Source organism: Phodopus roborovskii, unplaced genomic scaffold (assembly GCF_943737965.1).
Source record: "Phodopus roborovskii unplaced genomic scaffold, PHOROB, whole genome shotgun sequence".
Classification (NCBI taxonomy): domain Eukaryota; kingdom Metazoa; phylum Chordata; class Mammalia; order Rodentia; family Cricetidae; genus Phodopus; species Phodopus roborovskii.
Window position 1 is genome coordinate 13,073,005 of NW_026126407.1, and position 24,117 is coordinate 13,097,121.

A 24,117-nucleotide genomic window follows, 5' to 3' on the forward strand; every position below is an offset into this window, starting at 1 on the left:
TGACCCCGCATCTGCTTTCAACCATTCTTTTTGATGCTGGTACTAAATGTGTGGTCCCCCCAAGGAGGGGCCTCTTCCCTCTACCATGCCCTCCCCTTGTGTTAGAATATGAGGCCCTCCAACACAGTGCCACGATGTCTGTGCCTGTCTCCTGGACCTGCTTACTACCGTGTTTGACACCAAGCTGTCCTATATATTGAGTAAGCCAGCAAAGCAGTTAAGAAACATGTCCATAATGATAATATGTATCTCCATTCTGCTGCAGGGTCAGATGAGTGTGGTCCAGTCTGACTCCTTTTTTGAGAAAGGGTCTAAGTACCTCTGGCTTTCCTAGAACTCATTACGTAGCACGGACTGTAAATGGAGTTCTTAACTGGTCTAGATAATAAAAGGCCAGAGTCAGAAATAGAGGGAAATGCTGCGAGATCAGAGAGAAGGAACAAGCCACAGCACACCTTACCTCCTTAGCATCTCAGCAGAGAAGAGGAGCGATACCTGTTCTCCCTGCTTATATCCTGATTCTGCCCAGATACCTCACTTCCTGACTGCGTGTACAGACCTCCAGGTCTCTGTGGTTAGCTAGTGGCAAGCTCCATTCTCTGATCCCCAGACAGGCTTTATTTGTACAAGCAAGATATCACTACAACAAACTAGTTTTGAACACACCACCACCTTGCCACAGCCTCCAGAGTGCTGAGATTACAGGTGTGTGCAGTCAAACCCAGCTTCCCTGCTGTATTTTAGATGTCTTTGGTTAAGAGTTCTGGCTAAACCTGGGCACACTGAAGGCTGGAGGTGAGGTCTCACCAACATGTCATCATTGCTGATCATGGGCTCTCAAGTGCTGGACCAACTTCTCCCAAACCCTGCACATATGTTTAATCTTCACGTCCCACCCAAGACAAACAACAGAAAGATGGACAAGTCCAAGGGATTTGTAGCTCCTTGCCTGGACCTGTTAAGAACTCTATGGAAGCCTCTAGAAAGGCAATGCCACGGCTCTCCTGTCTCACCTGGAGAGGTGATTTGGCTGTTGTCCTCTCACTGGACCTGCCGAGTCTGGTCAGTGCCCATCTGTCTTGTAGGTTCTGAGCAGTCATCAGAGCCACCTTTCCTTGCTCCTTAGGTGACTTCATGATGATGGATCCAGGCCTCAGGTTTTCTCAGCAGTTAGGAGTGCCCTGCTCTTCCAGAGGACCTGAGTTCAGTTCCCAGCATCCACATCAGGTAGCTCACAACTTTCTGCCTATAGCTCCGTTTCCAGGGGACCAGATACCCTTTTCTGCTTTCTGCAGCTGCCTGCATGTTTGCTTGGACACACATACAACACATAAATAAAAATAAGCCTTTAAAAAAAGTTGAAAAGCCCCAGCAAGCTGAGGGATGGATATAGTCTATATCTGAATTGGTTTCGAGGTGCACCCCTTTACTCAAAGGATCTCTAATAAAGTTTTTTCTGCCTGGGGTGAGTGACTTTTTGCCTCAACCCTCATTGACCAGGATTCACTTTTGCCAGGTTTTTGCAAGTCCACCCTCATCTCTTCCTGATCCTGTTGTCAATCTCGAGGGAAGATCACTGTTCTGCCGTGAAGGGTTTGAGGCCTCCCGTTCCTCCTTTGCTCACTCCTCACCTGTATACAGATGATTTGCTGGGCAGCCTCCAGCCAGTGAGACAGTACCTGTGTTCTCATGGCCACTCCTTCAGGTCTTTTAGTCTTTGTACATCTTCTCCCCATTCTTGGAGGACTTGGGCCCAGCAACCATTCCATGGACACTGTCATGGGTTACCTACTTCAGGATTCCCCACCTCCAGGTTCTGCCAAGCCCCGCTCAAGTGCAGTACCCTCTATGCCCCACAGTTTCCTCCCACATTGATGTTCCAACCTGGTTGCATTAGTCTGTGCACTGGGCTTTCATTTCTTTTGGAGCTGTTGAGGGCTAGAGCTCCTGCCATAGGGCACAGTTCAGTATCTGCCCTTAGAGCCCTGTCCTGTCAAGTGTCTGCTTGCACCATTTACATGGCATGTAGGGGACCAGAGCTCTAGAGTGGGCCCGGTATTCCTTCTGAACACCATCTCACACCTATGCACTGAGACCAGGCTATACTCTGAGAGCAGCAAGAATATCCCTGGGCCCTGCACACTCCTATCCTGAGATGCTTGTGCTTACCCCACCGTCCTGTGGCTGTCACCTGTGGCACCTGTCCTCAGCCCTTCTGGGGTGTTCTAATCCTCTTCCTCACCTCCGCCTGGTGCCCAGTTCATCCTGTGTTCTGGAATCCTCCTAGGTCAATCGCCTGCCCCCATTTCTGAGGTCACCCCACACTTAGCTTGGGCCAGCCTCAAACCTACGCCAGTCTTCCTGCTTCCGCCTCCCCAATGCTGAGATTACAGGTGTATGTCATCATACTGGATCCCTCGGTTTGTTTTCAAAGACATTAGTCTCGGCTGAGGATGCAGTGCTGTCACTGAGGGGTTCACCTAACATGCCTGAGATCCTGGGATCAATCTCTGAACTGTGTGGAGATACTCACCTGTAATCCCAGCACCCAAGAGGTGGAGGTAGGGGGATCAGAAGTTCAAGGTTATCCTTGGCTACATAGTGAGTTTAGTTCCAAGGCCAACCTGCGCTATGTGAGACCTCATGTTAATAAACCAAAAAAGGGAAAGGAAATAAATTAATCTGGATGCCTCTTCTTCCTGCCCTTGTCTTGAAAACAGGGAACGCTCACTCTTGAGATGGGAAAATTCAGGGGACTCAAGGTTATGCTCTTCCTGGAACTTAAGACACATTCTCTGACTCCTCTGTCACCCCCACTGTGGCAGACAGAGGGAGGCAAGGAATGTATGAGGATGTAGGAAAAACATCCAGCAACTCCCACCAAACTTGCCCCCTCTGAGGTCTGCACAGTCCCAGAGCCCACAGTTCTCCCAAGGGCTGTGCTTTTCCTGTGACATTTTCTCCACCGGGACTTTCTGGTCCATCTGTTCTTCGGGACCACTGTCAAACGACACCTTCTCCAGGAAGGCCCCTCAGATACCATCACAGCAGTGGCCTGTTTTCTCCCACATTGTTGAGGGCTGGGATTTGGAATGGACTCATGCATTGTCCTTCTCCCCCTGCCAGACATAGCTCTGCCGCTGTTTGCTTTTTTCCTCCTCGCCTGCCCTTCTAGGTCACTTATGTGACGCCACTGAGCAGCACAGGCTGAGAGAGCACCGTTTCTGGCTGTGTTTCCGGTACCTACGTGGAACTGGCCTGTGATGGCACTGAGGAGGCTTTTCAAGGGAACGAATAGTGAATGAATGAAGAAACAAATGTGTAGAGTACACTATTCCTGGAGCTGGAATGTCTCTACCGTTAAGAGCTGGTCAGCATCTCTAGCTTTCTCAGTGTCTGGTTAGGGGAGTGAGATAGCTGTTTATGGATGCCCACATCCTTGCAGTGAGTCAGGCAGGCTCTATTGAAGTCAGTAACCTCTCATGGAACACACACAACCAGATTTTCCCATGTTTCCTTCCATGTCCCACCTCGCCTCACCTTTCCCTACTAGGAGTCCAACAAGCCCTCTGGCTTGCCAGCTTGCATGAACTCATTTCTTCATTTCTCTCTCTCTCTCTCTCTCTCTCTCTCTCTCTCTCTCTCTCTGTCTGTCTGTCTCTCCATACCTCACTCTCTCCCCCCTCCGTGTGTGTGAGTGAGTGAGTGTGTGTGTGTGTGTGTGTGTGTGTGTGTGTGTGTGTGTGTGTTCCAGCCAGTGACTTTAAACTGTCTTTAAATGATTGCTCAACTTGAAAACCCCTTCAGGCTGATGTCTGGGGTGGTTTGGATCACTGTTCAGCATTTCATTCCTTTCCCCAAATTGCTCATTATTTCATTTGCATAAATTTTAGTGGTGAGATACTGCTCCAGGCCTAGGTAGCTCAAATAGACCTCTTAATGGGGCAGTCGAGACCAGTGGCGGGATGTAGCCCTGCCCCAGCACATGCGTCTGCAATTTTCGTGGACTGTCCTTTACCAGAACTCTGACAACTGTGAGCTCTGCAGGAGACAAGAATGTTCTGCTTCCAGGAGGCCAGCACGGGGCTCCACAGCTGCACCCCAGACACTGTCTCTCCCTGACCTCAGCCTGTCCCCCTCTCTCTGCACCTTGTCACCAAGGGACCCCATGTGTTTAGGAGACAGAGGCCAGATGGACTCTTGCTTCCACCTGGCATCTCTTGCTGTCAGTCAATCTGTCTGCACCTCCTCATTGGACAAGGGTCTGGTACACCATCAGGTCATGTGTAGGTGCTGGGGTGGAATAGGGAAGGGCTATATGAGCTGCCAGAGACAGGAGGGCATAAGATGAGGCAGCTATCTGAGCACAGTCAAGGGGACAGGCTGGCGGAGCTTGAGTGTGGGCTGTAGGAGGGGGCTTGGGACCTGTGGGCTGAGGATAGTGGTCTATAGAGGGTCATGGGGGGGTGTTCTTGACCCCTCCTCTAGAACTGAGCTTTGTGACCAATGGATTGGTAAGTGGTAGTCACAGTGGAAAGTTAGTTGCTGGCTTAGGATTATATCCCTAAAAAGGACCGTGTCAGGGTGCTGACTGTGTGTGCCCTGGGTCACCAGGGAAAGGCCATATCCTTGCTTGAGCTGCCGTCACATCAGGGGCTCAGGAGCCAGAGTGGCATTGCCTTCCCTCAGCCACTCCGTGCCCTGCTCTGGCTGTGCAGCAGAGTGGATGCCCTAACTTTGGGAACAACAGAAGCCAACGACAGAGGGATTCTGCTTTTAAAATCAAATACAAGCTTGGAATTGAAAATGCACAACTGTGCAGGCTTGTGTTGGGGTCTTGAAACAGAGCTCACAGAGGTGGCCTGACCTCAACCAGATTTGCATTTGAGGATATTAGTCAACACCCATAACCTTATGGTTGGGTTTGCCAGCTCTTTGGGACTCTGAGGACTCTGAGGAGAAAAAGGTAAGGTTCCTTCAGATATCCAGTCTCCTCCATGTAAGGGGAAGAGACCGGCCACAGAGAGGGCGGGAGCGTACCAGTCCGTTTTGACTCTTGGGCTAGCTGGCGGAGGATCAAAAGCCGGAATTTGTGGCAGTGTACCAGTAAGGGTTGCTGGTGACTTGGCCTAGAGACAGAAGTGGAATCCAGGAGAGACTACAGGTGAACTACAGTTGAACAGGACTTTCTGGGGGATCGTGTTACTGGCTTGGGGGTGGGGAGGATGTGGCAAAGGTGCCCTGCAGATTTCTAGTTCGAATGTGTGGGTAGATAAGAGTCGATGGTGGAAGACCACTGGATTTGGGAGGGAAGTATCATGACTTTGATCTTGGACTGTGAAAAGTTGGAAGTGTCTTTGAGCGATCTGAGATATGGAGAAGGCATTTGGGATAAACATGCCAGAAGCGCAAAGATATCTGGACCGGATACATAAACTTGGGAGTCATCACTCCTTAAGGGGATAATAATTGAGTTGGGTGAGATTACCAAGGAAGATAATGGAGTGAGAGGAGAGGAGGCCCCATTTCTCCTAGAAGCAGCTCAGCATCAGCTACAGGATGGAGCAGGGTGAGCCTAAAAGGGAGTCAGCACCACAAGGGAACAAGGCTTATGTGCTGGAAGAGGTAAGGTCATGGCTGGGCATCTGAGGGACTGATTCCAACACCCCTGTGGGTAATAAACTTTTTATGCTCAAGTCCATTACATAAAATGGCACCAGGTTTGCTTACTATAGCTCTTCACATCCTCCTGTGTGTTTTGCATCATCCCCAGATCACTTCTAACACAGAATACAGTTATATGAGCACTTGTCTGCGTAGGCTCAGTACAGGCGCAATTATTTTTTCCTCAATAATTTCAGTCTGATGAGGTTGTTGTATTGGAATGCAGAACAGCAGAGAACAAAGAGTTGACTGACTGCATTGCTGAAGGGATGAGTAACACTGTCTAAACTGCTAATGGTCTAGAAAGAGAGATGAAGCCACCTGGTGACCTATTGTATGGTGGGTGCAGGTGGCCTGAGCTTGGGAGCAAGGAAGGCAGAGCACCGTGGATTGGGGTGAGGCAGTGGAGGCTGAGCTTGCCAGTGAAGAACGATGATGTCTTGTAAGGAGGAGAACAGCCTGAGCATCTAAATAGAATGAGAGCTTGGGCCAAGGGGAAGAGATTGGTCCAAGGCACAGCTGACAACTGGCTGTAAGGATAAGGAGGGTATTAGACTTAATGGATGTGACCTTGGGGTTGACTGGCTACTTATTAGTGCTTCCATTTACCCTGAGAACAAAAGGTAAGGGCACAGATTCCCAGGAGGGACTTGATAGAGAGCAGGTTTGACCTAGGAAGTCTTTCTAGGGGATGGGAGAGAAAGTTGAGGTATCTCTAGGACAGATTCTTTCATTTATTCACTGACTTACAGGTGTCACTGCATGCCTACTGAGTTCCAGATCCCAGACAGACATCAACGAAGACAACAAAACAGATAAGAAAGTCAGTGGAGCTTTGAGTTAGGTCAGGAAGCAGAGCAAATGAGTCTGCATGGAATGTGTAGTTGGCCTTTTACGTCCAGGGGCTCTGCATCCATAGATGGAACCAACTACAGATTGAAATGGTTTTGAAGAAAATTACAGGCTGGGAGACAGTATGTAGGTCAGTGGTAGAGCATGTCCTTAGCATGAGCAAACCCCAGGGCAATGCCACCCTCCATGCCAACAACAACAACAACAACAACAAAAAACCTATATCCATGGGTTGGATGTGGTGGCACATGCTTTTAATCCCAGTGCTAGGGAGACAGAGGCAATAGAGCTCCGTGATTTCAAGGGTTATCCTGGTCTACATAGTGAATTCCTGGCCAGCTAAGACTACATAGTGAGATCCCTTCTCAAGAAAGAAAGATTAGGACAGGTGCAGAGTTTTCTTTTCATGGTTTCCTAGACAATAGAGTACAGCAGGTGATAGAAAAGGCCGTGTGTGAGTTCTTTGACAATCCTATGCCTCCTTAGGAGACGTTGACTCAAACAGCTCCAGGTTTTGTTGTTGCCAGGGATGGTGGCATATGCTATAAGGTAGCAACCAGTAAAGTTATTAAGTAAAGTGTGTAGATGTGCTGAGCTGGTAATAAAGTCAGTACATGGCTGCTTCTAGATAACATGTAAGCACATGTCTCTCTAAGGTTGTGTGTGCTTTGGAGGAAGAGTGCCAGGCATGGATTTAGAGGGCTGGGTGATGGGCTTGGGGTTGTAAGTGGGGAGGATGCTGAGGAGGGAGAAGCTGAGTCAAGACTTAAGGTAGAAAGAGCAGAAGGAGGCTGTCTGTAGAAACAGGTGGTCATGGACTGATGCATGTATCCATCTTCCTGGGGTGGGTTTTGTGCAGAAGCACTGGCAAGGCATGGAGCAGATAGGAGAGGTCATGGAGAATTGCTCACAGACTCAGGGCCCAGGGCTGTGACTTCTTTCCTAAAGAAGGCATGACTCAGGATGGCAGCAAGGCTGGAGTGGAGAGAGACAGTTATGGCCAGGAAGATGGTAGACTACAGCTCAGGAAGACATTTCCCACAAATGTGTTTTCCTTTACTAGAGCTTGAGGGGGCACATGACATCCTCCCTGGGGACTCTGTCAGCTCTTTGTTCACATGCTATTCATTTCATGTATCTGCAGCAGAGAACACTGAAGAGTGTGTCGGTTGATATGCCCCTTTCTGTACCTCACATACCAACCATGTTCCTTCTGGCCCTTGGATTAGCTGCCATCTTACTCCTTGCTGATAAGTCATGGCTCACCCCTCTCAAAAGACATTCAATTCCATGTAAATGACTAGTGGGCTACTAGAGACATTCTTTTGTGTGCTTGGAGAGATGGGCCTGGCTTCCGTGTTGCTCTCCTTTGTGTTCTAGATGCTTTGTGTTCTTGGAAGGAAAGGTTGTAACAGTGACAGACCCTTAAACCTATGGGTATGGGCACAAACCACATCAGGCCAGTGTGAGGACCAGCATACCTTAAACCAGGAGCTCCTTGGAGACAAGCCGGTCTCACCTGAGGAGTCAGAGCCCTGAGACTCACTGGTGCCCAGAGCACACTGCCATTTGCTTTTTATCCATCCTCCCTGATGGACTCTAGTACAAGGACCACCTCTGAGCCCAGTGTCTCTGACATCTCTAGTAGATATGCCGGGAATGCCCGGAACAAGTCTTGTCAGTCATGGTCATGGTAATGTCAGTACTGTTGGCAGGCAGGTATCATCGGTGCTCTCATTCCTAGATAAGGAAGCTAATGGACGAGAGGTTAACAGACAGCCAAGTTCAAGTGTCCTATGCTAGCCTGTGACAGATAGGGTCTGAACCTGCACGTCTGACCCCAAACTAACTCTCTTCCTTGCCTCATTAGGATGAAGCTGAGGCTAAGGACCTCTGCTCATCTGATAAGGGGCAGGGGGTGGGGTGGGGTGAGACTATAATTACTCCTCTTTTCTTTTCTAGCAAGGAGGAAGAGGCAGCTCAGGTGACTGGCCCAGCCCACAAGTGGGAAGTGAGAAAGGCTGAGCACCTAGCTTTCTTTGCACCTGTTACCTTTCCTCAGTGGCGTTTGCCAGGGATAGAAATGAACACACAGCAGCAAGCTGGCCCATATTCTAGCCCAGTGAATCTGCTTTGCAGCTTGTTTGCATTTGTCGAGTTAATTTGCTTTCCAGACAGAACCACAGACCAGTGTCCCTGCCTCCTCAAGTGTGCCCCTCCCTTAAGGGTCCTAATGTTTGCCCCATGGCTCCCAGTATAGAGCTGCTGGCCAAGGGAGGGTCAGAGTGAGAAGCAGCCAGGCAGCCAGGGCTAGGGGCCAGTGATGAGGCTAGCACTGCCTCCCCCTGAGGCCGGCCTGCTCCTCAGCTGGTGCTGGCGCATGAAATCTGAACTCTGGAGGGAAATTTACTGCACAATAAAGGAAGAATGGCCCACTTTGGGGACAATTAAAACCACATTACTGTGGAATTACAGAGGACGCCAGGGGAATTAGCCACATGCAAAGCAGCCAGGAGTGCCAAAGCCAAGAAATGTGGGGTGATCACACAGGGCTCCTCTCCCCAGACTTGTACAAGGGACCTGTCTGGATTTCAAACCCTGGAAAAACATTTGCAAAGACTACCTGGGGGTAGTCAGAAGATAGCCCTGCCCTGCCTAGCTTGTGCTCCTGGTACTTCTAGTCTGGTTAGAGAACCAACCAGGTCAACTCTAGTAGGAACAGCTCTACCTTGCCACTTGCCCATAGGGACTGGGAGGTGTCACTGAGTGGTTTCCAGTCCCTTTACTGCTGTGAACCATGTGAACCGCTGGGGCCTCAACATCTTTAGCTGTAAGATGGGAGGGGGCAGTTAGACTTTACCCACCTGATACCTGTGAGCATGTTAGATGGACAAAGTATATAAAATCAGGCCCCAGCATCTCCATCTTTTTGACATTCATGGCTTCTTATTTATTGGAACGACAGTCTGGTTGTACCTTCATATGCTTGGGTTCCATACTGGAAGAGTCAACCAACCTCAGATCAAAATTATCCAAAAGGCATTTACATCTGCATTAAAAGGTCCATAGATTTTTTTTTCCTTCCTAGCATTTTCTTAACTATCCATATAATCACTATTTGTGTTACAACAGGTGTTGGAATTAATCCAGACATGATTGAAGGTACATAGGAGGATGGGTAGGTGCTAGGAACTTGAAGGGACTTGAAGGGACTTGAACATCCTCAGATTTTGGTATCCATGGGCTTCAGGGTGGTCTTGGAGCGTATTCCACATGGAAATACACAGGGAACAGCATGTGGAGTGTGGGGTCTTATAAGGAGCAGGCTGGGGGCTCTAGGAGAAGCCTCTTGAGGCTGTGAAGATTAAATGGCCCTACGGTGCACAGAGCCACTCTGGGCACATCACCTGTTCACATACTGGTGGGCAGAGAGTTGGCAGCAGTGGCAAGTGTCAGCTGCCCTGTCTGTGAGTACAAGTGGCAGAGCACAGGTGTGGGGGACAGAGGGCAACGTGCAGGAATTGGGCCTCTCTGTCCACCATGTGAGTTCCAGGGATCAAACAGATTGTTGGGCCAGACAGCAAGCTCCTTTATCGGCCGAGCCCTGTGGCTCTGTTGTTTCGGCGCATTCAGAAGCCAACCCAGCACAGAGCTGCCATTGGTGTCTTCAACAGGAAGTTACAGACTTCTGTGTGCTGCCGCAATGACAAAACCAGTCCAAAAGGGCCGTTTGGATCCATTTTCCTACAGAAAAGGCCAATGCTTGCTTGCGCGTCTTCTGTCTTTTCCTCATAGACACGGTGCTCACTGTAAGGAACCAGGGTCACTTGCAGATTGGACGCCTGTTCTAACTTTTGAGCAAAAATATTCTTTGGGCCTAACCTAGTGACAAGCCTGTAATAGTCTGTCACCCGCATGGCCCAGGGCTATCTGTTTGAGGGCCTCCGAGTCAGAAGGTTTTACCTCCTCTCCAGATCTGGAACCTATATCTTGTCCCTCTACTTGAATGTCCCCAGGGATGATTAGGTCACTCACTTCCAGGGGTGGCCTATCCCAGCTCCCTTGGTCAGCTGGAATCTGCTGTCCCCTGTCATTCTGTCTTGTGTGATGGGTCGCCCACATTCTCTTCCAGGACATGATTTTTAATTAAAGTCTTTAATTATAATCCCATAAGCCCTTTACTGATCTCTAAATAAATTTTACCTACTGAGTTGATTAAAATAACCAGACCCAGAATTGGGGCTCAGATTTTTGAGGAGGTCCTTCACAAAGCATGCCCTGATGAAAAGCTCTTTTGTTACTTATTCTGAGCATCTTAGGTCGCACTTGCTTTCGTCCACCCTGCCCTATAATAGGGAGATCTTCCTGCAGTTCATGTTGAAGTAGGCATCTTGTGCATCGTCAAATGGATTAGGAGAATGAATGTCAGCATAGAGTGGCTCACCAGAACCCTGGTGTCAGACTGCCTCCTTCATGGTCGGGGGCCATGTCAGTGAGGCTCTTGGGTATGTGCAGTGTGGAGTTCCTGTAGCAGTGTAGGCTGACTTGTTTCTGGAGCTTACGGCACAAGTCAGAGTTAACCAGAGGTTAAACTAGCTGGTCAAACAGCGAGGGACGCAGCCTCAGCTTCGGTCAAAGGATGGCTGCATCCCTGCAATTGCACACCCTCCTCACTAATATAGAACGAAGTAGCTGCAAGTCATTAAGCCGTCTATGCCAGCCTCCCCCATCACTACTGGAGTCCCGAATGTGCCAGCCTTGGTGATGGGACCTATTACAGATGGGAAATGACTCCAGGGAGCTGGGAGCCAGGCTTGGCTCGTTCCCCTGGCAAGTCAGCTCTCATAACGTCCAGCGCATGGAGCCTGTGCACCACCTCTGGGGAAAGCAATTGGAAGGAAGCCCCCATGCTTCAAGCAGGCATCTGGCAGGGTATGTGAGTCACAAGGAGGAGGATTTCATGGCAGTGCCTTCTCCTGCAGGGGAGGAGGGGGGAATGAGCATTTCTCAGACAACCTTTAGGATATTATCTGCCTTTAGGAAGGAATTCCAACAGCCAGGGGCAAGGACCATGCAACTCTTCCCTGGGAAGGAGGTCTAGAGAGTGCCCTGGACTAGTTAGATGAAGAGTTAACCATCACTAACTATTGCCAGGTCCTTGGCAAAGTCTGTGCCACATTCTTTTCTTCTCTCCCATAAGAGGGCTAGCTAGGGAACCTTGGAAGGCCACTCCTGTCCTAAGTTCTGTGTTTCCCTGGGTGAACAACATCTCCTTTCCTGTTTGGCTAATGGAGCTCGGTCATGAGTGGGAGTGGGGTGAGGTATTTCTTCTGTAAGTTACTCTCTGGACCTCTATTAAAAGAAAATGTGTGTGGGTGCTCTGCCAGAGTGTATCTGCACCATGTGTGTGCGCCACCTCTTCACCACAGAGGCCAGAAGAGGGCGTTGAGTTCTGTAACTGGAGTTACAGTTTGTCATGAGCTCCTGTGTGGGTACTGGGAATTGAACCTGGGTCCTCTGGAAGAGCGGCTGGTGCTCTTAACCACTGAGCCACCTTTCCAATTCCCTGGACCTCCATTTTGAAATCTTCCTTATGCCCCTGAGAATAATGGACTTTGCGTCTCTTAGAAATGGGCAGCTATGGAAGGTTCCAGAACAGGGCGGTGATGAGTTGAGAGGAATGTTTGAAGAAAGAATTGGAGTGAAAGATTGCTTGGAGGTGGGGAAGGCCTAGAATTGGAAATGGTACATAGTGGGCCAGGGATGACCTCCCAGGGGGAGGTGACAGGGCATATCAAGGCCCTCAGCTGCCTAGGGCCGGCTCTGGAGCAAGTGGATCTGAGGAGGGCTGCAGACACAGAATCGATGACTGCTCCTGGCTAATCCAGACCTCGGCATTTCCTCTACAGAGAGGGCTGGGGAGGAGGGTGTTTGTGCAGTGCGAACCCTGAGTCTTCCTGTGCAGGCAGGGAAGGCCTGGAACAGTTAGAAGAAGCCTTAGGGGAAGGCGGAGCAACCAAAAAAGGGCAGGGGAAAGAAAAGGCTAAGATGTTTACAGAGAAGGGAGTCAGTGGAAAAAATGACGGTGAGGTCAAGGAGATTTGGGAGATGGCCCTGCAGTCAACAGAGGGGAGGGGACAGTGGCCTTGTACAGGGGGGAGAAGGAGCCTCTAAGCCTTGGCTGTACTCTGGGGACTCTCTGACTCCAGGGCCTTAATACTTCCCGTGGCCCCGGGCCCAGCTTCAGAAATGTCCTCTGCTGCCTATTCTCAGGGACTCTGTTCATTGGAGGGTCTCCCTGTCTGGTGGGAGCTGTCTCTGCTCACAGAGGGAGACAGGGCTGGCCAGACTTCAAGCTGTCTGTCTTGACCCCAGGCCTTTCTCCAGATGCCCAGAGGCTGGGCTGGGTGGGGGCCTGGGGCTTTCTTGGCAGCTTCTTTGTCTGCCTGTGGACAAAGGGGCCCGAACCTTTCCCAAGCCCCACACAGGTGTGAAGAACTGTTACTGTAGTGTTTGCTCTGCCCTATTAGTGGCCTGAAGGACTGTTGACAGAGGTCTGCTTTGTGATCAGACTTGGCTAAGGCTCCCTAAGCCCTCAACAAACATCGGCCACTTATCTGAGAGACTTTATCAGAAACCATCTAAGCCTGTCTTTGGCAGGCAGGCCTCCCTGACCCGCTCACTTGGGACATTACATTTCCAAAGCACTTCCCACATTTCTTTTTCCCTTTCGCCTACCACCCACAGCATCCCTGGTATCAGAATAAAGCCTTGGTAAGGAAGAGGTAGTCGGGTTTTATTTTCAAATTGAAACCGTGGGATAAAGGGCTCTTTAAGCCCGCCTTCCAAGAGGACACACTGAGAGAGAGAGGGAAGGGGCTGCATTAAGAGAATTTGGCTTCAGGGTTTCATTCACTGTTCTTTAGTCTTCTGTTAGAGTCCTTCAGCCTGATCCAGCCTCAGAGGACAATAAAGCACATTGCTCCCCCTCCCCCAATGTACGTGTATGTGTGTGTGTGTGCGCGCGCGCGTGCGCACGCACATGTGTAGTGTTTTCCAATATGTCATGGGCTACACTACACCATTCATGGTAGCAAGCCCTGTGAGTACTCTTCTTGTGTCTGTAGGAGATTAGTAATAACTGACAGTTAAACAGAGAGATCGTAATGACAGACTATAATGAAAGTTATGTGGCCACTCTCTTAAAATAGCTTAGCACCATGCCATGCTCTGCCCCATCTCGGTGGTGTGGGAGGCTGAGTTGAGTGGCCTCAGGTGGTGTGTGTGATGTATGGTTGGACTACTGTTGACCTGATAACAAGTCAGAAGGACGACATCTGCTCAGGTGATCCCAGGTCACTGACCTGGACAGGGAGATGGGAAAACTCCAAGCAGTGGGAACCACTCACTTTGCTATTTGTTCAAATAGTCTCCTTGGTCCAGGACCCTAAAGAGTGGCACCCGCCCCCATGCTTTCCCTCTTTGGAAGACCCAATCATTTACCATTCCCATTTGCCACTCTGTTTCTGGTATCATTTACCCTGCCAAGACTTGCCACCTCTACCTGCAGGACCCCTTCCAGAGAGCCATGATTTTACCCATGGTCTGCCTGTACCTTCCCCTTCCCTGTTGCTTGCCCTGTGCAGCTGACCTGTGCTGTTCCCAGAGTCCTTGCTGCATCCTGAGATGCTTCTGTCCTGATCTCACAGATGGGTCCCTGTATCTGCTGATGAAGATCCACAAGTCTGTAGTAAGATGAATTTACAGACATAATGTCTGTCGGGGGAGCGGGGACCACCGTATATAGAGAGGGTCAGACTGAATGAGTTTATTGTTCAGATGAGGATGTACAGGTTCAGAGGGGCCAAGCGGATGAAGAGGCTTTCACTTGGTGCCCTGTTCTTTCTTAGTGATGGTGGATGGTTGCATGCAGTGTAAATACATGTAAGTTATAGTCCCATGTACCCTGTCTCTCTGTGAGCCTCCAGACCCGGGGCCTTGGGCATTCTCCTTTTTACCCCTTTCTCTTTAGAGCAGTGGCTTTTGGAGTGTGGCCCTCACTCAGATGGGCAACATTCTCACTACCTGGGACCTTGTTAAATGTACACATTTTCAGCTCTTCTCTCCTGAGCCCTGCAGTAGGTGGCCTTCAAAGATTATTCTGGGCTTCTTGAATTGAAGACCACAAGTAGAGAGAAGGAAGAGGGTGCTGTTGTCCTGAGAGAGGGGAAGGGAGGTAGGGTTGACCCTACAGTGGCTGCCTCCTAATCAGATCCCTCATAGGAGTTCTGCTAATACCTGCTGAGTGAAGAAATGAATGGGTAGTCATGCCAGAGGGCTAAGGTGGGAGGCATCATTCAGAGCCCCTTCTCTGGTCTTAAGGTGTTTTCTCTGCTTCTCACATTCACTAGGCTCCCCAAGCACTGGCTAGCGTGGGCTCCGTCCTGCCCCTGTGGAAGGAACTTGTTGCCTGATTCTTCCTTTAGATAAATGAGTTCTGCCAGCCATGTGTGGGGACCATGTTTGCTAGGGGTTTTATTAAATTGAAGTGGAACAAGGCAGCTTCAGTGACTGCACTCTCAAGAACCTTGACTGCGACCAGACCCCTCCTGTGCCGTGTCCCCTCTGTGCTCTTAGTGATTGCCCGTGCCCGTGACTGGACTCCACTGCACTGTCTCTAGCCATCTCTGGAGGCTCTGTCCTGCCCACTGTTGCATCCCAGTTCCTCACGTAGCTCCTGAATTACAGTAGCAGTCGATAAATATTTGTTGACCACCTGTGTCTCTGCAACCGAACTTCCCAATTATAAAGCAACACCTAGATTCTGCCATGTAAATGCATCAAGCCAACAGGGTTACCTTGACCTAGCTAACCTTTAAACACAAATTACTGTGAATACCAGAGCGGTTTGGGCCCATCTTGCATCAACCTTTCCTCTGAAGAGAGGCCTTGGAGGGCTCAGCACCTTCCCAGCGCTCAGACAGGAGCCAGGTGTGTGCAGCCATGGCTGCTCAGCTGGGCCTTTTCAGGAGTTGCCACAAACTAGGCTCAGAAGACACTTAACTGTGGGAGGAATGGTTATAATTAATAAATAAGGGGCAGACAATTTCTAAGTAAATAGTGTACCAAATAGAGTAGCGGGTCATAAATAAAAGAGAACAGGAGTAGTAGCCTCCAACTCTTAAAATAGCTCTCAAATAGTTTTATGGCTCTATGACTCTATGCCAATTATTTAATTTTGTTTGTTTGTTTGTTTGTTTGTTTCAATGAAGCCAGAGCTTTGTCCACTGCCTCTGCCCGGGCCCCCTGCTGTGCTGCAAGGCACTTTCTTTCTCCACAGGGTGGGTGACAGTCCAGCTGATTTCTTTACTGTTTGGTTCTATCAGTCAATACAAATCCGCAGGCCAGAAACAGCAGCCTGACCTGGGAGTTTGTCAGACATACTTCTGCAGGAGCTGGGGCTGTTACTCAGTTTGTAGAGTGAGTGCATGTCCAGCATGCAGACAGCTATGGGTTCTGTTCCCAGCACTGCATAAACTGTGTATGGTAGCAGACACCAGCCTGAACCCTAGAAGGAGATGGGGGGGGGGTCAGAAGGTGGAAGGACATCCTTAGCTATATAGTGAGTTTGAAGCCAGAGAGGGAGGGGACATACAGCTGGAACGTGGCATAGTGATGCATACCTATAATTCCAGCACTTGGGGGAGGGGGCTGAGGCAGGAGGATCACCACAAGTTCAAGGCCAGCATGGGCTATATAGTCATACTCTATCTCAGAGAAAGAGAAGCATCTGTGTGCATCCCCAGCTGGACTGGCATACAGATGCAGTGGGAACCATAAAGTGTAGAGCATCCTGGCTGGTCTCTGGCTCTCCCTTCAGGCCTTGTCCTCTATATCTGGTCCCAGACAGACCCAGCAAGATGGCTGTCTCCTGACTGTCCCAGGAGCTCTGCCCATAGCTGAGAGATCCCAGGTCTTTCATGGACCTGTCTACCCTCTGGGAATAGGCACACCATGAGGCAGGACTCTATCTTGCTTTTGGATCTCCTAAAATCAAACCAGAGTAGGTCTCCTGTTCTTTACATAGTACCCCTAGGGGAAAAAAATGAGTTAACCCAGAAGTGCTGACCATGTTCGAATGATATATATGCTTTGAAATGTGCCTCTGAGGGATCACAGAGAACTCAGGGTGGGGACCAGTTTCTTTTATAGAAAGCACCCAATATGGTGATAGCTTATGTCCTTAATCCCTGTACTTGGGAGGCAGAAGCAGGTGGATCTCTGAGTTTAAGGCCAACCTGATCTCCATAGTGAGTTATGGGACAGTCAGAGCTGAGTTACATAGTGAAACCCTGCCTCAAAAATAAAACAAAAACAAACAAACAAAAACCCAAGAATAAATAAATGGAAAGAAAGCACCCAGCCTGCAGATGGTGTTTTGTGGGTTATTTTTGTCAGCCCAGAGACAGGCATGTAATATGTCCAGGATTCTATTACCATTTGTATAAAGAACACAGGGAATTTTCTCAAAAGAGCTCCCCAGAGAGGGAGGCTATAATGAAGCCAACTGCCCATCCATCTACCCTTCCTTCCTTCCATCCATCCTCCATCCACCCATCCTTCTATCCATCCATTCTCCGTCCACCCATCATCCATCCATCCTCCATCCATCCATCTAACCATCCTCTATCCACCCACCCATCCATCCATCCATCCATCCATCCATCCATCCATCCATCCATCCATCCATCCAATCCCATTGTCCTGTGTGTTAGGAGGACAGAGAAGGGACTCTGGGTCCAAGACCAGAGCCTCTGAGCAGGCCCATGACCAGATGCTCTTCCTTTTTCCATTGACAAGGAGAGTCATGCAAATTTTGGAGCATCAGGGTCACAATATGAATTAATAATGCTGCTACATGCTTTCTGGACCTGAGATAGTCTTAGTAGGCATGTGTCTTAGTTTATCAGATGTCTTGGGGAGAGAATCAATGTTTTGGTAAACTCATCGAATAGCTGAGACTCACTTCTCTGTGTCCAGAGCCCTAAAGAAAGTCCATGGTGTATAGATGAAGGTTCTTCTGAAGTCTATTTAAGTGGAATTAAATTGTTTAATCAAGACACAAAAATGAGTTTAAGTTAGTTCAAAGCAAGACTACAGGAAAATTACAAGACTGTGCCTTTGGGATGAGGGCCAGGCAGCAAATCCTCTTAGTCCTTTCTATCTACCTATCTACATTCTGACCTTCCTGCCTGCCTGCCCATCCACACACCCATTCACTTAGCCACCTCATCCACCTTTCCATCCATCTGTTTCATCCATCAATTCCTCTCACTCATTCATCCCATGGGTCCATCCATCAACCTGTTCATCTATCTCCCCATCTACCCCATCCATCCATCTACTCACCAATCAATTAATACATCCACCCATACCAATTCATTATCCATCCCTACACGCATCTTCTCTCTTGAGTGTTTGCTTTCAGTTGTACAACAAAAATGTAATCAAGGCTTGCTGTAGGCTAGCAGATCAAACCCTCTCCTTGTCCCCAGTGAAGTGACAAAGTTGATTAAGAACATCTGTCCCACTTGATCAATGTGTGCTCCCCTGTCTTACCATTTCTGCTGTTAAGGGAGGAAGCCCCTTGGGCAGTTGTCCATCCCCTGCCTCTGTAGCTCACACAGTTCGTGCATGGACTAGCATGTAGCTAGTGTATATGTATGTGTGTTGAATATAACTCAGCTGCAGGTGTCCAGGGGCTGGGTAAGTTCAGTTGACAGGAGAGATGAATGAAATGGATTAAAGTTGGAGGTTAAGGACTCAAAGGACGTTTTGGTGGGGGAGGAAAACAGGAGTTGGCTTTTGATTCTCTTTCTCTTTCTGTCGGGTTTCTGGTTGTGGGGATGGAGTTGGGGAGTCCTTGCTCTTCTTACTCCTCCCTGCTTTTCCTTGGGAGCTCGAGATACAGCTATGTGAGATGAATCTGGCTTATTCACTATTTCAACATGCTAGCTCCCAGGGACATAGCTGAGTCTCTATGAAAGACTTGGAGATCCCCAGATAAACTACCAAGTCATACCAGTGGGGCAGGGCTCCTTGATCTGGGCCATGCTGGATCCCCCAGGAGGGTCTCTGCTCCTCTCCACCCCGTCTCTCCTGAGTTGACCTCTGTTCTCACAAGGCTGCCCTTTCCTTCCCGCCTTGAAATCTGATAATGAAACTAATACCCAATATTTTTGCCTGGGAGAGAAGGAGGAGATAAACAGGAAGGCATGGGGGATTAGGGTGTCTCTCTGAGGCAAGGCCTGCGGTTGGTGAGAGTTGGGTGACACCTCTTTGTGGACCTGAGGGGTCCAGATGTGAGCCACTTTGCCCAATGCATTTTTCCATTTGTGTAGAGAAAATAAAACAAAGAGAAAAGAAAACAAGCTATAAAATACTTTGCAGAAGTCTGAGCACGGATAATTATCACTTGATGTTCCCTGACAGCCCCCAAGGAGGGGTAGGGGGTGCTTTTTGATGTTGGCCTCAGAGTTTTCTTTTGTATGACCAGTTGTTTGGAAAGAACCTTTTGTTGGTATGAGGTGTGCAGGGAAGGAGATCTAGCTGGAGCTTTCCCAAGAGGTAAGGAAGGCAGCCCCACACTCCCAGAAGGCCTGTAGGATGCTGGGCAGCTAGAGGGGGACACTGGGGTGTGTGTGCCCCCATGAAGGAACAAAAGATGCTGCTATGAGGCCTTTCTGTGTGCAGGAGAGGCCTAAGGGAGGTGAGACCCTGGGGATCCTTGCAGATTCCTGGTCCTGGGCAGGTACAGCAGGTCTTGGGGTTTCTGTCCTGCAGGAAGGATCCAAGTTCTGGCCTGTAGTTCAGGTTCACCTGTTACGTATGGTGATGCTGGTCATCTTCTCTGAGGCAGTCTAGCAGTAGAAAGACCAACTGCTGCAGGCCTGGGCTCTACTCACTGACTTCTTGGTGCTGGGCTGGCTGGCTAGTCCCTGCACACCTCTGAGTAAATCCTATCCCTTGTCCAGCTGAGTGTGGGGTGGAGATGCAGCTTCTTTGTGTCTGTGAACTCATCCCTTGGGGACACCTGCTCAGTTCTTGGGAGTCAGATTTGTTCCCTAGTCCAAACTGGCTTCCAGCTGCTTTTGGACAGGTGCTATCATGACACCCCCCACAAAAGCCCTCCTCCACCTCTGCTTGTCAGTTGATTGACTAATGGGCACATGATTTGGGGAATTGCTCTTGGAAGAACATTTAAGGATGCCTATAACACCAGAGAGCAAAATCTACGTGGTACAGTTGCAAAACACAAAAAGTAAAAATAGCATCTGAATAAGAAACCAGTAAAAACACTTACAGCTTGTATAGTAGAAAAGGCAAATTTTTAAGCCAACCATAGAGAGAGGAAAACTGGGTCATGTCAGAGACTCAAGAAGGTATATCCCCTCTTCTGTAATCATAGACACACGTGAATATCATGTGCAGATCTATCTTTTCCCCAGACAGTTTGTAAACTTTTTTTTTTAATCAAATGCTGACACCAAGTGTGTGTTGTTCTTCTTTTCAAGGGTGTGGTGAAATAAGATCTGTCACTTCCTGCTGGTAAGAGGCAAAGCCAGTTCAGCCTTCCTTGAGGGCAACTTGGTGTTTTCAATCCAATGTTAAAAATATGGAGAACCAGAATTTAACTGGGAATCCTGCCTTGAGGAATGCGCTATCTATCAGTAGATGTGCTTGTTCAAAGGTGGCTCAGGGATTAACCCTGAGCTGCAGGGAACAGCTTGCTCAGCAGTCCAACTCACACTAAAGCCCAAGGTACTATATACTCCAAGTACCACACACTCTTTAAAGATCACATTGAGCCATATTTGACACTAACAATTGTTCATCGAGGGGGAGGGGGACTACACAGCTAGATGCAGACAGGTATTGCCCATATTTCTAGAGAATATAAAATAGTCCCATGGCTGGGCCCAACAGAAAGCTGCTGTGTTCACAGTGGTTTGTGGAAACAGGAGTGAACTTCTCCCTTTTTGCTTTTGTTTTTTTAAATGTATGACATTGAACATCATTTCTTTAGAAATTCATAAGATGTGCATAGAACAGGACAGAGAGAATATGATTAAAGTATACCATATGCCGTGTGTGAAAATGTCATGATGATGCTTGCAATTTTGTATGATTGATATATGCTTTTGCAAAAAAAAAAAAATGTAGGGTAAGATATATCTGAGAGTTATTGAGTGTGGTTGGCTTGCAACTGGTGGTATCCTAGAGTTTGAGCCCAGAGAAAGCAGTGTGTTGGGGGTGGGGGTGGGGGGTAGGTGGGGGTGGGGGTGGGGTAGGTGAGGGTGGGTGGGGTAGGGGGGTTGATCCTAGTGTGAAGTAAAGAGAACCCTTTCAGGGACATGCTGGGGGCCTCTGCCAAGCAAGGGCTAGAGCTAAACTTGGAAATGACACTGAATTTGTACCCCCTGGATGGTAAAGTGGCTGTAGCCACATGAAAAAGGGTTGTCATAGAGGACAGGAATACATGCTGGCCTTGGAGGGGGAGGGACACCATCACACTTGGCATGGTTTGGAAACTGACCAGAGTTCAGAATAACGCTGTGCTAAATGGTTTTGACCTTGTCCTTATGGATACCCTCAGATTGGTGCTTAGAAACCCTCGTTCTGGTCACAGTTGTCTCTGAGTGACCTCAGAACCCCCTGAGGACACAAAAATTCCATCATGGAATCCTTTCTGTAAAGTGGCATTGTATTTGCACATAGCCGAGGCACATCCTCCTATGTCTATGTAAATAAAACTCCTTGTTAGAATTAATCTCTAGATGGCTTAGCCTGCCCAGTAAAATGTAAATGTTATGTAAATAAACACAATGTAATTTTTAGAGACTAATGACAAGAAAAATTCAGTACAGATGCAGTCCCCCCCCCCCAGATATTTTGGGTCCACATGGTTGATTGAATCCTGCAGATACAGGTTGACTGAGGCAGGATAGAGAAGAAGGGGCTGATGTAGGGGGAGGCACCTCCGGGTCCAAGTAGAGGCCCCAGACTTGGAGCTGTAAGTGAGGTTTGTGGGTCATTTGCAGAGAGGTGGTGTGAGATGCAGGAGTTAGGTCCCAAAGACATCAGGGTAGGCAGGGTGAGGTACCGACCTGCGAGCTGGTGCACAGACCAGGGAAGTGGGACTGGCAGGGAAGAGTCATAGAGCAGGGAAGAGGAAAAGCGGGGTCTTCTGTGGTGCTGATGGTGGGGTGGAGAGGGAGTAATTGGCTCCAGAGTCCAGAGGAATGGGAGAAAGGAGATGCAGGTGATGGTAGAGGTGGAAGGTAGGGCACCTAGGTATGGTCTGTTCCCACTGATGGACTCCCAGCTCCCAAGATCATGGTGTGGGCAAGACCTTAACACACAGATTTCAGGAGGCCTCAGTGTGGTACCATGAGCACTTCGAGGGAGCTAAGGAAAGGCTCCCAGAGCATAGGACTATCCTGCCGGGAGATGGAGGGAGACCTGGGATGGACCCCTCCCCAGGGTGTCGGTCCTCCAGTCCCCTTGTGCTGATGGCTTCTTTCTGTTTCCCCTGCAGCCTGCAACTGCAACCTCCATGCTAGGCGCTGCAGATTCAACATGGAGCTGTACAAGCTGTCAGGGCGCAAGAGCGGAGGTGTCTGTCTCAACTGTCGCCACAACACTGCGGGCCGCCACTGCCACTACTGCAAGGAGGGCTTCTACCGAGACATGGGCAAGCCCATCACCCACCGGAAGGCTTGCAAAGGTAGGTTGTCTTGGGTCAGGGAGCAGGGGTTTTTCCAGGGACACTAGGCTTCCTTCTAATTCCCTCACAAAGTGGAGTAGACCAAAGTACGAACACACACACACACACACACACACACACACACACACACACACACACACACAGAGTCTCTTTCTCTTGTTTCTCTCTAGGCCTCCCTGGTATTTGGAGGTGTAAGCCAAAACAACAGGGCTGTGGAGACAGAGCTCAAAAAAGAAAGTAGAAGGTGCAATGCCTTGTGAGGGTGCAGTGCGGGGCCAGGCTCCTGCCGCTTCGCTTCCCCCTTTGCCTCCCTCCTCCTCGGCTTCTCCTAGGCACAGGTGTGCTGCATACCAGAGGAAAGAGAGTCGTGTTCACCAGGCTTACGGTTGTTGGGACAAAGGACCCTCTTTTTCCAGCCCCTCGAAGACACACTTCTTTGGATATGTGTGCGCACACTGCCTCCCGGCCCACCCCCATCACACACACAGACACACACTCAGTTGCAGTGAGGTTGGCAATTTCAGGATCAGGGTCTCAGAAGGAACATTTAATCCCTCTGCAAATAGCTTTACTTTTCAGGACAAAAAAAAAAAAAAAAAAACCCAAAAATTAAAAGGAGACGGGCGACTATTTTTTGTTCACCGGAGCAAGCACTAATGTTTTAACTTTGTGCTGTTTGTTTTTCCTCTCACCAACAAAAAATGAAGCAAGCAATGGTCAGATGACTCAGAGGAGCTGATGAAATGCCAGGGAACCCAAGGAGGTGGGAGTGGAAAGTAGCTCCCCACCCCCCACTAGCTTTTGGGAATTCCTGGGACTAGAGATTTCTTTGCTCTGACGTTGGGGTCTGAGGCTAGAGCATGTCTGAGCATGGCTTCCTAAGGTGTTTACATCTGAGGGCTCCTGGAAGACACTGGGCCTTTAGGGACCCTGACCCAGAGGAGTGTGTAAAGCATGGCAGACAGCTTGGGTGAGGAACTACAGTGAATGACCCTTCCTAGATTCTGCTCAGCCTCTGAATGAAGGAGAGGTGTTGGCTTCCTAACGGAGGAAAAACACCAGATGTTGGGTGCCAATGCGCAGAATGACTATAGAACTCCAAGGGTCCAGTGCAAAGTGAAAATACAGGATTCTTTATGCAGAGTTTCAACCAGGTGTGTGCCCGGAGCATGGAGCCATTTCTGCATGCACAGAACACTTCCTTGATAACCAAACAGCAACACAAACCTCACCTGCTTTGCACACTCTACATGTACAGACCAGTAAGGTGTCTCTCAAGATGTAGACAGGCTCTCATTCTATGTCTGTGGCCATTGGCTGCCTTTGTTGGTTGCCAAGAGAATTTGAGCATAAAGGTAGCGGGGCTATTTCCTAATCAGAAAGACAACAGATTCAGGAGAGAATGCTTAGGGAGACTGAGAATGGGCAGGAGGTGGTCTAGACAGTGAGGCCCAAGGAAGTTCTACTCTGTCAGGAAGGTGTGAGCAGGGCAAAGCTAGAGATGGCTTAGAGACTTCAGAGAACAAAGTTGGAGCGTACCCAACTCCTTTGCCTAGATCCAAAGAGTCTGCTGTCTCTTTTATAGAAGAGATGGAGGCTAGGATCCTATAAACAATTGGCCGACACAGATTTATTGGTTATTTGGCCACGAAGTCTAGCCAGGGGCAGCCACCTCAGTGGGTACTCCTGTGCCCCAGAGCAGGAAGGTCCATCCATATTCTCCATGAGAAAGGATGCTGGCTACCTACTCCTGCCCTGCTGGTTTTTCCTATTGGGTCAGAGATGCTCATCTTCCTTTGCCAGCTGGGGCTGGG

General features: G+C 49.2%; 1 protein-coding gene across 2 annotated transcripts in view; it reads left to right on the forward strand.

Annotated features, from left to right (window-relative positions):
* Nucleotides 1-24,117, forward strand: part of Ntn1 (netrin 1) — a 180,579-nt gene that overhangs the window by 96,085 nt on the left and 60,377 nt on the right. For both annotated transcript variants that reach the window (XM_051180346.1, XM_051180345.1), the window contains exon 3: nt 22,115-22,303. In XM_051180346.1, coding sequence (XP_051036303.1) covers nt 22,115-22,303 — 189 coding nt within the window. The remainder of the gene's footprint in view (nt 1-22,114; nt 22,304-24,117) is intronic.